The sequence below is a fragment of the Pleurodeles waltl genome, chromosome 3_1, assembly GCF_031143425.1.
Source record: "Pleurodeles waltl isolate 20211129_DDA chromosome 3_1, aPleWal1.hap1.20221129, whole genome shotgun sequence".
In the NCBI taxonomy this organism is placed as follows: domain Eukaryota; kingdom Metazoa; phylum Chordata; class Amphibia; order Caudata; family Salamandridae; genus Pleurodeles; species Pleurodeles waltl.
In genome coordinates, this window is record NC_090440.1 from 2,001,551,364 (window position 1) to 2,001,565,003 (window position 13,640).

The 13,640-nt window shown below is 41.5% G+C and overlaps 1 protein-coding gene across 5 annotated transcripts in view; it reads left to right on the forward strand.

Annotated features, from left to right (window-relative positions):
• Positions 1–13,640, forward strand: part of BRIP1 (BRCA1 interacting DNA helicase 1) — a 967,251-nt gene that overhangs the window by 801,073 nt on the left and 152,538 nt on the right. For all 5 annotated transcript variants that reach the window (XR_011201660.1, XM_069226443.1, XM_069226446.1 and 2 more), the window contains one exon: positions 7,250–7,371. Coding sequence is in view for 4 of the 5 variants with exons in the window: in XM_069226443.1 (XP_069082544.1) it covers positions 7,250–7,371 (122 nt within the window). In the remaining variant the exon portion in view is untranslated. The remainder of the gene's footprint in view (positions 1–7,249; positions 7,372–13,640) is intronic.

The following is a 13,640-nucleotide window of genomic DNA, read 5'->3' on the forward strand; positions in this document are numbered from 1 at the left end:
TTTCATTGGTATGTCAGCAACCTCATGTATAAGAATTGCCATTTGTTTATGTTTCAGCCTTGAAAAAGTCCGCAAGGACGAAACACGTGTTGGCTGTTTTCTGATCTTGGATTAAACACTTTATGCAACTCTACTCATCTTGGACTGTATACTTATTATAGAGACTTTGAGTGCCCTGGTCCCTGTTTCTTTTTCAAAATCCAAAGATACCGTTCATTCAGGACCAGGTCCCTCCGGTACCTAAGCTAAATGTGTAATGTATCTTGTTTAATTCCCTAACACTGTCTCTAACACAATGCTGAGAGAAGTGTTGGGGAGCTGTGCACAGCATTCAAAGCAAACTATGGTAGATACACCACTCTTTGCCACTAGTACATATTCAAAACCGTTAGATTTAGTAAACGTACAACTTGTTGAGCCTCTAATTGGTGAGAGATTAGTCTCAGTGCAACAGCTGATACATTTGCCCTTTATTATAAAAGTTTTGACTTCACAGATTGCCTCTCAAGCCCTTTACATGGGGAAGACGATGGAAAAGAAGCGATTTGTTTCAGAAATGACATGTGACGATCTTTTTTGTTCATGAAGTTTCTTGGAAGTGTGATGAACAGCGGTAATCACATAGACAATGTAACGGGTGCCTGTCCAGCTTTAGGTCACCAGGGTTCCCACATACAAAATATACAGTTTTCTGCTTCAGTGATATAGGTGGTGTAGAGTAGCAATTCTAAGGTTTAAAAGGGAGCGTAATTAGGAATCACATCAAGAACATTGTCACGCTCCCTGCAGCCCCCAGAGACACTCCATGTTGTGTCTTGCAGAACATTCCAAGGCAAGGTGGATGAGCAGGGCTATGAGGTGATCATCTGTAAGTATAAGACCAGGATGCTCTATGCTAGTCCTTGGGTCAAGAAAGACACTGCTCTATGGGATGCCCAGGGAAGTACAGGTTTAGGCAGGCTCCTTCTTCCCTACGGTGCACAGGAGTCCTTGGCAGGATCCCTTGGCAGTCAGTGGCCAAGTGAGTGCAAATTCAGCAAGATGAAAGACTCAAATCCTGTCAGTAACTTTCCGACAAGTGCACACAGGTATTCCCCTTGTACATGAGATGGAGGATCCTAGGATGGGCAGCGGGCACTTTCAGGTCTTTTCCACACAAATGCCATTCCAACTTCAAAGAGGTATCACACAGATTCAAAGCAGGAGACTTTCATCAAAGTTGAATGGCAAGGGTCACAGAGGAATCTAGTAACAGGTGGCCATTTAATCATCTTGGACGGAGGTGGTGGTAATGAGGAGGGGAAGTTGCATCTTGCTCTTGAACAGGTGTAGACAGCAGGCTCTTCATTTGAGATTCTGAAGTTTGCTGGTGTGTAAGTGAAAGCCCAGGACCAGTAGGCGTGCAAGGGAAGCGATGTACAGCTGTGACAAGCTGGTGAGAATCAGGAGACGAGATATGAATCCAGACTGGGAGCCCTAACACTTCACTCCATTGCTGGCGATGAGCAGTATCTGAACGGGCCCCCTCCAAAGTGGCAGTCTAACAGACTTTATTGGTGGATTTGCACAAACACCCATCTTCCAGGATTCAGTTTGTGGCAGATTTTTGTTTTTAGACCCTCAGGCAGGGTTACTAGGATCTGAGAACAGAACCTGTAGAGACAGCAAGTCTGTTATCTGCAGCACTCTAGAACCAGCTCATCGTTTCAGTGCAGTTAAAAAGACAGGTGACGATGAGTTATACGGAAGCATTATGGATTTGCCCTTCATTACCTCAAAATGGCTCAGTTTTGTTTTCCGTGACGGAATGGCTTGAATGGACCAGGGTGCCAAGGACAAAACAATGCTCCACTTTAATGGATTCTTGACATATGTTTACTATTTTGTTCTTTAATGTTTTGCAACCCTTCCTGCAGGCTTTGGTTGATGGGTACAATGAAAATGCTGTTTAGTTCCTAGTGCTTTACAAATCTCCTGAAATATAAAGGAAGCAAAGTGGGTACTCTGGTGAAATCTCAGTAACTTTTTGGCAGCAGTCAAACATCCAGATTATGCATAAGGGTAAGGATCGACCCACGTTGAAAACATGTACACAAGTGCAAGAGCATAGGAAAATAAGCAACATTTAGGCGTCTGAATAAAATCCAGTGGTAAACAGGTGAGGGGGCCTCAGAAGGGTGGGTGTGCAGCTGGGGTGGTCTGGATCCCTTTTCCATGTTGTGAGTCTTGAAGCTGAAAACAGGATTGCCAGCAGTTCTGGGTAACTGAAGGAAACAATCGTGCATGCCAGTAGGGCGCTGTGGCACAATTCATACCATCCCTTCCAACATGGGCAACGCCGTGATAAAACCCGGCTAGGTTGTGGAGCAAGAATTTTGGGGCTGACACTTTCCTGATGATGTCCCTCCATACTACCCCGGAGTCCCTTTTACAATTCTGCTTGATCCACATTTGGTTTTCCACCCACACCGCATGCCCTTCGTGCAATGCACACAGATTTGTAAGAGCATGTATAGGAAATACATCAGTATGTAATGCCTACTTGGTCCTCACCGTTGTTGAATTAATGCAGCCTTTCTGGGCACTTTGGTCTGATAACGCATTTCCCTGAGACACTTCATATGAGGTAGACTGGCGCATAGCACGGCTTACAGCTGTTATCTTCTGTGGGAGCATAAGAGCATTTAACAAATTCTGTACATTCTGCTCATGATAGGAGCTCTCCCCACGCCTTCTCATGGAAATTCCTCAGCATCTTCAGAAGCCCATAGTTGTTGGCAACTCGAAAATGCATATTTGAAATTTGTGAACACGGTTACAATTTGTTTAGCAGACAGAATTAATGTGCGCGCCAGGGCAACAAGTTCAGCCACTTGAGCTGAATGGATTTGTGGCAGGTGTCCACTTTCAGATTTTTTGTGCAATGTACATACAGCGTAATAAAGCTACATGCATTCCATAATCATTTCTAGGCCATGAGCGATCCACAAAATAAAATAGGCTTGTTCACAGTTGGGTATTGATGCATTAGATAGGTCGATCGGGGCTTTATATGGTGTGCTGTAACCAGAAGGCAAGTGGGTCTCAAGGAAGCTGGATTCAAGGCGGGATAATGAATCAAGAGAATATGAGAAACAGCAATAGAATTTCATAATGGGGCAGCCCTTCAGTGGAGAGATGTTGGGTTTTACTGCTCAGTAAAAAGGCAGCAGCTGAATGATGGACCACACCTATCAAAGTGGACCCAAGCACAATGTTTACTGATGTTTACTGATGTCTTCACAGGCGGTCTGCTTCTGCAACAGTGTGCAAGCTAAAACAATACCTGCAGCGACTCGATCAAGAGCGGATGAATAGTATGCAATAGGCTTTGTTTTTTATACTTATGAGCCTGCACCAATACTCCAGTAGCGTATCTGTTATGTTTATGACATACTGTTGTAGTTAAAAAGCCCCAGTGCAGGCGAGGAGGTTAGGGTGTGCTTCATTTCCACAAAGACTTGCTCTGCCTCCTTCGTCCACTGTAAGGGTTCAGCGGTGTTTGTTTTAACATAACTCTGGAGTGGGGGAATCATGTCAGTGAAGCCTAAGATCCACTGTCATCCCCAAAAAGATGTGTATCTGAAAAATGGTCTTGGAATGGGCAACTTATGGATTACTTCAGTCCAATCGGCAAAAGGATGTAGACCACAAAGCAGAGAGAACTTGTCCAAGCAATGACACCCGATTATCACACCTTCCATTTTGTTGATTTGACTCACAAAGCACGGGCAACATCTTTGTTCTTGTTAGCTTTCAGAACCTTCAAAATTCCATCGCTAGTGCAGACGATGGTGCAGTTCAGCTTGCATTGTAGATCCCTATCCAAGAAGTTTGCAGGTCAACTAGGGCTCAGTAAGAACGCATGTGTATCACAATGGTACTCAAAGTGACAAAGCAAGATTAAAAATGATCTGACAAACTCTTTGCTGAGCAATGCCAGCTGCATCTATGGACAAGCTTGCAAAGTTTTGATGGGAATTTAGAGGTTTTAAGACAAGATCCGCAAGAGCCAGTATCAATCAGGCAGGAGGTGGGTGTGTCATTGATTAAATACTTCAAATAGGGGGCAATCTTGTTTTACAGGAATCAAGGTATTCATGTTACAGTCCTTCTGATCTGGATACCAGTTCTGATCAAGTTCTGTGAAATCAGAAGTGTTTGGTTGTGAGGGGAAACCAGAGCTTAGGCTGGAGCAGTCTCTCTTCCAAAGTTCATCTGACCACAACTGAAGAATTTGATCACCTCTACTCCTTCGGGGCTCCACCCATTCCTTTTATCCTTTGCTGGATTTGAATGAATAAATAGGTTTTATAAAGCACACGATTACCCAAGGATGTATTGGTGCTGAACGACTGAAATATAGATGAAGAAACTGGCAGCAGCGCAAACAAAAAGGGGAAAGAAAAAGCCATGTTTTCAGCTGTTTCTGAAATGTATTGATATTAGATTGATTTCTGAGATGGAATGGCAATGTATTCCACTACTTACAGGTGGTGTACACAAAGCTACATCCACCCCAGAAAACTTCATTTATTCTTGGGATTTGTACAATATATAATCCAGAAGTTCTCAATTTTCTGGCTGGTTGGTACCACCTAAATTTTCCAGCCAGGCCATTACATTTAGTATTGTGTAAGGCTTTATGAGCTAAGCAAAGATCCTTAAATGCTACACGCTTCTTAACTGAAAGCCAATACAACTCAGTTAAAACATGAGTTACAGAACTGAATTTAGTAACTTTCTTTAAAAGAAGGACAGGTGATTTTTACAGTGTCTGAAGTGTTTTTTAAAATCACTTGTCGATTGCCAACATAAAGGGTATTGCAATAATCAATTCTAGATAAAAACAGGGCAATTACTATAACTTTTTGAGGTTGAAAAGGTAAAAAAAGGCAGTACTTTTTCTAAAGACGTAAGCAGTAAAAACGGGATGATGTAATTTTGTTGACTTGGGCACAGAAGGATAAGTCAGAATCAAAAATTACTCCTAGCTTTCTCACCTTGGAGACCGACACTGGGAAGGAACCCAGAGTTTGAGGCCACCAGGAATATCTCCAGAAAGGGGATTCCTTTCCAAAAATGAGGACTTCTATTTTGTCTGAATTCAATTTCAGACAATTAATGGTCATCCACTGGGCAATTGCGCTCATGCAGTTATTAAATCTGGCAGCAACTTAATCCACATTGCCTGGAATAGACGCCACAATTAGCTATCATTGGCATTTTAATGGAGACAAAGCCATAGGAGTGAATTAGCTTCACCAGCGGGGTCAGATAGATATTAAACAATGTAGGGCTAAGTGATGAACCCTGTGGAACCCCACATGGAAGAGCAAAAAAACTTGGAATGCAAATCCTCAAGAGTCACAAACTGCTGTCTACCACTTAAAAAAGAAGAAATATGTTTTAATGCATTGCCATTAACACCAATATTTGATCAATGGTCAAGAAAAACACAATGGCTGACCGTATCAAATGCGACAGACAGGTCCAGCAGGACCACCGTTGCCCTGCCTCATTATCTTTAATGAGTGATCTCTTCTGCGAAGGCAATCAAGGCTGTCTCAGTAGTGAAGCCAGATCTGAAACCAAATTGTGTCATCTTCAGAAAATTATTATCTTCAAGATATCTTGATAAGCAAATATTGAGATGTTTTTCAAGTAATTTACCTGAATAAGGGAGTCGAGATACAGGGCGGAATTTTGTTTCCTGCACGGGATATTAGGAGGTTTTTTTTTAATAGTGGTAGAATTGAAACCTCTTACCATACTTTGGGAAAACCCCATCCCAATAGTAACATTCAACAAGTCTGTTAAAACTGGAGCAATGCTTGTAGTGGCCGCTTGGATAATCTGAGGCGGGCAAGGATCGGATGGGGCTCCTGATTTTACCTGATCAATAAGCGTAGTTACTTGATCAACTCTTAGCTGTGAAAAATCCAAGAAGTTCATGTCTTTAGGTTCGGGAGTCAAACACTATTGATTAGTTGTGCTCTCCGAGATAGAAGATTCAAATTCTTTGTAAACTAATTCTATTTTATTCCTAAAGAAATCTGCTAATCAGTTGCAGAAGGCTTGATTTTCTGGATAATTGGGAGGACGAGTAGGAACTAACGGAGATTGAACTAATTTGAATGATGCCGCCGCAGAGTTTGTGGCCAGGTCTATTTTATCCGTATAAAATCTGAACTTCTCCTGCCAAATTAGCTTTTATATTCACCAGTGGCCTTCATGTAGTTGTCTCTGCCAACTTGACTATAATTACGCCTTCAAGCTGTTTCCAGTCTTCAACTTTTTTGTTTCATAGCTAGAAGAGCTGGGGAGAACCAAGGAGCAGACGGTTGTTTCCTATGTGACTTAACCATTTTATGTGGTACTATTTTCAAAACTTCCTCACTTAACCATTCATTATAAATGGACGCCACCATGTTTAGCTCCTTACGAAGATCAGGTTTGGCCCGGGCCAAGTTATCTACGAGCACATTGTTATCCAGTTTATTCCAGAAACAGATGATTTTCCTATATACTGATGAAGTGGCTTCTTGCAATCCAAAATAAATGTTTCGATAAAAATGAACTGCCATATGATCTGACGACCAAGTCAGTGGTAAAGGTGCCTCGTATCTAAGGTTTGGGTCATTTGAAAAAAATGAATGGAAGTTTAAGTCACCTAGTATGGTAAGATTTGAGTATTGTACCCTAGAATCAATATGATTACCAATGTCCTCTAAAAATTGCAAAAGTTACATTTATAAAAAAATACATTTAGATTCATTCATTCAATTCTTTCTTTGTTTCCTCAGTTAGCCACACAGTGATTGGCCATAATGACTAGCTCAGCTAAATTCTTGGTCTACCACCAAAGGCAAAGAATAGGCAACTTTGTTTTGAACATTCAGCATCAACCCCCTTTAGAAAGGCATTTTCCGGAATAGATTCTGTGGCACAGTCTGTACCTGCATTTAGCTTAAACACTTCTTTGAGTCTGTCAGAGGAGTCCACTTGTGGCTCTCCCTTGTTCTATTTACAATTGGAGATCTTAGTCCAGTATGTATTGACTTGAACATGTGTTTGTGATATGTAATTTTGAATGCAATTTGATGTCATTTTGCGTCCTTAACCTTGCTCTCTAATTCAAGTGTTTGATTAAACATGCAAAGGAATAGGCGCTACATTGCCTGGTTTTCTAATTTTCTTTTCCTCACAGACGGCGCCCTCCTTATAGCTGTGTGCCGAGGCAAAGTGAGCGAGGGTTTGGATTTCTCAGACAACAATGCCCGAGCTGTTTTGACTATCGGCATTCCCTTTCCAAATGTGAAGGATCTTCAGGTAGGATCTTAAATATCTTTACAGCTTCTCTGGTGTAGATCATTATTTTATTCCAGGACAATATCTGCTTGTCTAAAACTGAAACGCTTCAGCTACACAGCCTTATTGGGTGTTGATTTTGACAGCAGAGCTAGGCAGAAAGCCCACTAGCACAGCTGTCAAACTGACCTATTGGTTACAAAATATTTAAAGTGAGCTTTGGGTCCTCAATTTTTAACCATTGAGTTTCTTAAACCAGCTTCTTTTAGACATTGGCTTGGACTGTGTCAATAACATCTGGGCTCTGCCAGTTAAGTATTCTCCTGTTGGATACTTCTAGCTGCAGATTTCTCACCTTTTAAAGACTGGATGCAGAACTTTCAGCAGTTACTCCTGTGCACTGACAGAGCCATCTGACTTTGCAGTGACCGCTTCCAGAATTGGTGGCACAAAGCTGTAAACAGGGCCACCCCTGTGCATGAATCCTTCCTTCTGGCACCCTTTGATATGGATCTGGAGCACCAGTCCCAAACTGTTGTCAGTATTACGACCCCAAATTTTCTTTCTATGTGACAGTGTGCAAGGGAATATGTCACCCAGAAGTGTAATTCACAAGTTGAGGAATCCACAGTTAAATAGAATATCGACCAGAAAGAGTGTTACTGAAGGTAAGCAACTTGTTTATCTTTCATCTAATGCCATTTGCTATCCATCTACCTCCACTTGAATGCTTGCATTTTAGGAATTGTACTCGAACTGTGAGCTTCCCTCACAACCCAAGGTGTTTTTTGTGTTAGCCACACACTGTTTCTGAAACTGAAAGCAGCAACAGTCTACAGGCTCCAGTTGATTTCAGTGAGATCGATGCTTGGGGGGATTTCTCGAGCACCTATCACAAATGAATAGGTACCGCTGGAAAGGAAGTACCTTCCCTTTCCAACGGTACATCTCCCTAGTGGCTCCCTACTGTGGGCATCGCCGCAGGAGGATGATCTGAGTAGGTATCAGACACTGGCTAAAAGGACGGCATCAAAGCAGGGGGTGTTGCTCCCCTGACATTGCCTGTTGCCTTCTCCCCTCCCCCAAGGACCTCAAAAGTCTTTCTATTTTGAGGTTTCCTCTCTGTCTGCCAAACCCAGAGGCTAGAGGGCGAGCATTAAAAAAAAAAAAGGGAATGGGTTGGGGCTGGCATGTAATGACATTGGTCTGTATCTCCCACCCTAGTGCCCTAACAGACTTTCTACCCCTACCCCAGGTTGTGGGATTTACCCACCCAAATCTGCATCCCTGCGGGGCAGAAAGCCCACTCAACACTAGGCATCGATTTATGTTGTTTTAGAAAATGAATGGGCGATGGGGCAGACCCATTCAGCATCAGGGCTGCACCCACACCATTAAACCCCAAACAGTCTCTCTGCTAACAACGCCTCCCGCTCCACCCCACGCCCACTCCCACCGAGCCCACCTCCCTCCCCTGGGAATGATTTGGGAACTTACTCCAGTCTGCCCACCCTAGGACTTCAGGGGTTTCAGAGAGCCCATTGCACACAGGGTTTAATCACAGCAGACCTTTCCTTACTGACATTCTTGGGAAAAGAAATCAACATATGTTCTTTCATAGCACATTTTCCCACTTTTCAAAAAAAAAAATGTTATAGTTAAGCTATTTTCTCTGTTTCCTCTAAATGAAACCCTGGGTACCTGTAGAAACCCCCACGCGTGGGACACATATTTGGCCTGAATAACATTTGTGGAAAAATGTTATGAAGGCTTAAGTGCGATGTGCTCTAGATATTAAGAAAATTGGCTCTGCATGGAGGCGAGAGTTTGCCTCAGCACTTAAAAGGTTAAACCCGGACACACTGGCTTCATGCCCGTTTCTTCACCTACACGTTGAAAGAAGGGGCTCCAGGTCAGTACCAAAAGACATATTTTTTCCCTCAAATTTAGCAAATATAATTCGATTTAAAATGTTATAGTTTTGTTTTCTGATTTATTAGTTTCTTTTCAAATGTATCATTAATACTAATGTGAGCTTCTAAAAGCCAGTGGAGCAGATACGCACTGATAGTCGATTTCCAGGAGCAAAGTGAACGTGTACTTATTGGAATTCATTCGGTTGTTTCTCTTCCACCTATTGCTTCTGTTAAGTACACATCAGTGAGTAATGAAAAGCAAATTAGGCACAAAAAAGAAGGAAACAAGCCACAGCCCGGCTCTGTTTTGATTCTCACTCAGTGGGCTCCATAACAGGACTTTGTGAAAATAATGCCATCATTATGCAGAAAATAAAGGGAAAAAGAGAGAAATAATGATATTTATTTTAAAAAATTAAAACATTGAATTAAATGTGATTTCAGCATTGCTTAGGTGGACTTAAATTTAGTGCCGGTAGATTAGGGTTCTGTGAAAGCATAACGTTATGGTTGATAGTTGAGCTACGAATACGGTTAGGGTTGTGCTCCCTCCTAAGAGTTTGGGCTATGTTATTTGAGGTTTAGAACTAAAGTTACTTTTGTTATCAGCAATTTTATTGGTTGCGGTATTTTTCATATTGGTGTGGTCACAATTGTCAATGCAATTTAAAATAAAATTTTCATTTTGTGAATTATTTATAGTCAATCCTTTGTGATTGGTTTTCCTACTTTTTAGGGTCGAGCGTGCAAGCGCTCTAGCCTGCTGTAATCTCTCTGTGGTCTTTTAACCACGCCCATCAGTTTAGTTGGTTTATGGACTTGCCTTTTAAAAACGCTTGATTTTATTTGTGAAAGGCATGCATACATCATGCCTTTTCTGGTGTTTAGCCCTCCTCGAGCGCACGACCAACTACTGAAAACATAAGAGGCTCCATGATTTCAGCATGGTTTCTGGACTACATTTTCTTTATATTTCCTTCACAGCACGATCTTGCTGCACATTTGCCGATACGTTTTACTCGAGCGAACTTCTGTTTCATTTTGTGTGCTCCTTCACGCGTGGCGCTTTAAATCGGGTCGCTTATGTAAAACTGTATTACTTTTCAATACTAATAGCTCTAAGTCGAGCAAATGCAAGACCCATTACATTGCAAATGCTTGTTCTTTATTGCAGAGATCCTTCCTTGCCATGTAAATTGCCTGGATTGCCTCTCTCTAATATAAATAAATGTAGACATTCTGAAGTAGTGTCCTACCACATCTTTCCTGTCCGGTTCAGGAGTTGCTGAATGCACCCATTCACTTCTCTAACAAAGACAGTGTTTTGTGCCCTTTGCATGGTTGATCTTCTATCCCAACTAGGAGACCCAAGCAAAGGCAATTACTACCCTGTTCTATCCGTGGTGTTCAACTGATCATTTCTGATATGATATTAGCATTACCTATCCACTACAGTTCGTCTGTAGTGTTCAGTCGACATGTTCATATCTGTGGCAAGAACAGCCACAGAGTGGTTCTAAGTTATGACTCCAAACAGCTTTTACTCATACACAGGCCTTTACACCCATATATAGAAATGTAATTCTGACGTCTCTGCACATGAAGAGGAATTAAGGAAGAGAAAAATGTATGATGAGCACCTTTCAGCCAAAACTGGCAGCAAAGAACTGGCTATCAGATCAATGGAGGCTAAAATAGAAGTTTTCTCTGGAGTGGTCATGACCGTGGAGCAGAAGGGTTTCAAGATGGAGAGCAATGTTAACTTCCTTAAACTTTTTTGGACTGTGACTGAGACGTCTTTGATAGTCACCTGAGATTCGGCAGTGTATAGTGCTCAATATCCTCAGTTTGAGAACTCAAGTGACGAGCCTTGAAAATGCATGAAGATGGTCCTATGCAAGTGTTGAGGCTGCCTCTTACCTTGAGCTATGAAAGGTTTTAGGAGCTGTTACTCAGTTTATTGATGAAAGACCACAACGATTTCGTCAAAGAATCATTGATCAGAGCTTTCAGGCTATCAACTAACACCCACCAGAAAGGGGCCACACTGTGATGTTGACTCTGCAGTTGTCTGATAGCAGAGACCTGCTACTGACGGTGGTGGCAAAGAAGAGAGTCCAGTTGTATGTCATGAGTCCTGTTTATCTTTTTCCGGATATCAGGCCCAGAGCTCTTCAGAGTTCCTTCAGGAAAATCAGGAGAACTCTAGACCATAGGGATCCATTGTAGTGTCCACTATTACACAAAGCTCTGAGAAACTCACCAAGGCAAGATATTTTTAAACAGGGGGATCCTGCGGGGTCCTTCCTGGAGAAACCGAAGAGCAACAGGGATGTTAGTGCTCCTAATACTGCCCTTTCAATATGATAAGTAACAACTAAGGTGACCCTGTTGTGCCCAGACCTTGTGAAATGGCATTAGCGGAGTTCATCGTTTAATGCCTGAGTTTTATAATTACTTTTGTCTGCTCTCTGTTTATTTCTTGCTTTTTTACTGCCTTATTTCCTTCTCCATAATTAACATGTGGTCACTACAAGGGGGAAGTAAACCTAGACTTCCACAGTAGAATATTTATGATTATATTCAATGCATCCAGTCATTTGCCAGGACTCTGTCTATTGAGGAGATACAGGAATTAAGGGAGAGATTATATACCTGATGAAGAGCCTAATTTGAGGCTTCCTTGAATAAGCTTTACTGTGCAGAATCATTAATATTGAAGATGACTCTATCAAGAAATGATAATCTATAATTTGAACTACTAGGTGCTACTATATAGAATGATTCCCAGTCCTGATGATGACCCGTTGTTGATTCATATCTATATACAGGGTCGAAACGTCAACATAAATTGAATGTGGATTGACATTACATGTTTCTAAGTGACTTCAGGACTCCCGGATTGACGGAGCTTCTGGAAGTTCACACTGATTTTAACCACATATTTTGTATATATTGTACATAAAACCATCACTTTTGTTCACAATATTCACTTTCACTGTGTTTATTAATATAGGAGCACCTATAATTATACATCGCTTATTCTTTAATAAGAAATAATGTATGTTGAGTCTTTTAGATGACATTAATTTAGTTGATAAAAGAAATAAAAATGTAAATTAATCCAAGGAGACTGGATGCATTGAATATAATCATAAATATTCTACTGTGGAAGTCTAGGTTTACTTCCCCCTTGTAGTGACCACGTATTATTATTATTGTTTATTTACCCAGGTCAAAGGGTCAGTGGGTTTTGCCTTATTTTTTGTATTATTTTCTTCTCCAGCATACCAGGATTCCTGGGTGAATTTTTTTTATTAGTGGTAGTACAAAAGTATAACTAAATGGGAATTGTGGGCTGCTGTTGGTGTTGTCTAATTTCCCTGTATGGGTCGCAACTATTAAGCTTTTTTTTTCTTGGTCATAAAAAATATTTTTAAAACAATTTGAAGAACTGGGAATACTGCATAAGCAAATTTGCAGGGTGCTCCTCCGCTGAGCCTTCCTTCTCTCCTTTTTAAATGTTAAAGAAGGGATTGCTTCTTTATCTTCTTTCTGTGTTTCGGCAAGGAACACAGTCATATCTCCTTGTCAGTGGCAGGGTTGGGCTTTTGAGTGTCTAGAGACAAATTCAGTTCATGGTGTCCTTTCTAATTTTCACTAGTTTTTACTAATTACTTTTCGAAATAAGGGTGCTTATAAATATGCTGAATTTCAGAAAATACAGTGCCATCCTTTTCTATGAATACATGGTCTCTCTATCATACATCAATGCATGGCGTCCTCGGGTCTGGACTTTAAATCAAAATAAGTCCTGGAAGAACTTTTCAAACCAGCTCTGCATTGCAGGAGGGCACAATGAGAATTAGGTGTAGGGCTTTCAGTGCTGGGTCGTGGCAGCACGCCCAGCTTAGAAAGCAGCCCTTTAGCTTGCAGCCCCCTTAGAATATGCTAAAGTTTCAGAATGGCCAGTTTGGCCATGCCTCTGTTCCCTTCCTCCCTTTTTTTGCAGGACCGTCCTTATCACCCCATTAGTAAATGGTGTTTTCCTTGTTTCTGTCATGAATTCGAGTTTTTTTTCCTCTTTCCCTTAGTATAGGGTCAAACTCTTCCCACTCCAGCAGCTTTTATATGCCTAAAGACTCTGGGGTTGGGACACTTCATTTTTTAGGGTCGAGCTTGAGAGTGCATGCGTCTTGCATGCAGACACTGTTGTGTTCAGTGAAGGGCTTGGTGCTCACCATTTGTTGGTGTGTATGGCACACCTCTTCACAGTCTTGCAATTTGTCAAGGCATGATTTCCGTTCCTCTGCATGGAGCATGGATCAAGCACTAATTGATTTCACCTTAATTAGTGCCCGTCCTTTGCTCTCA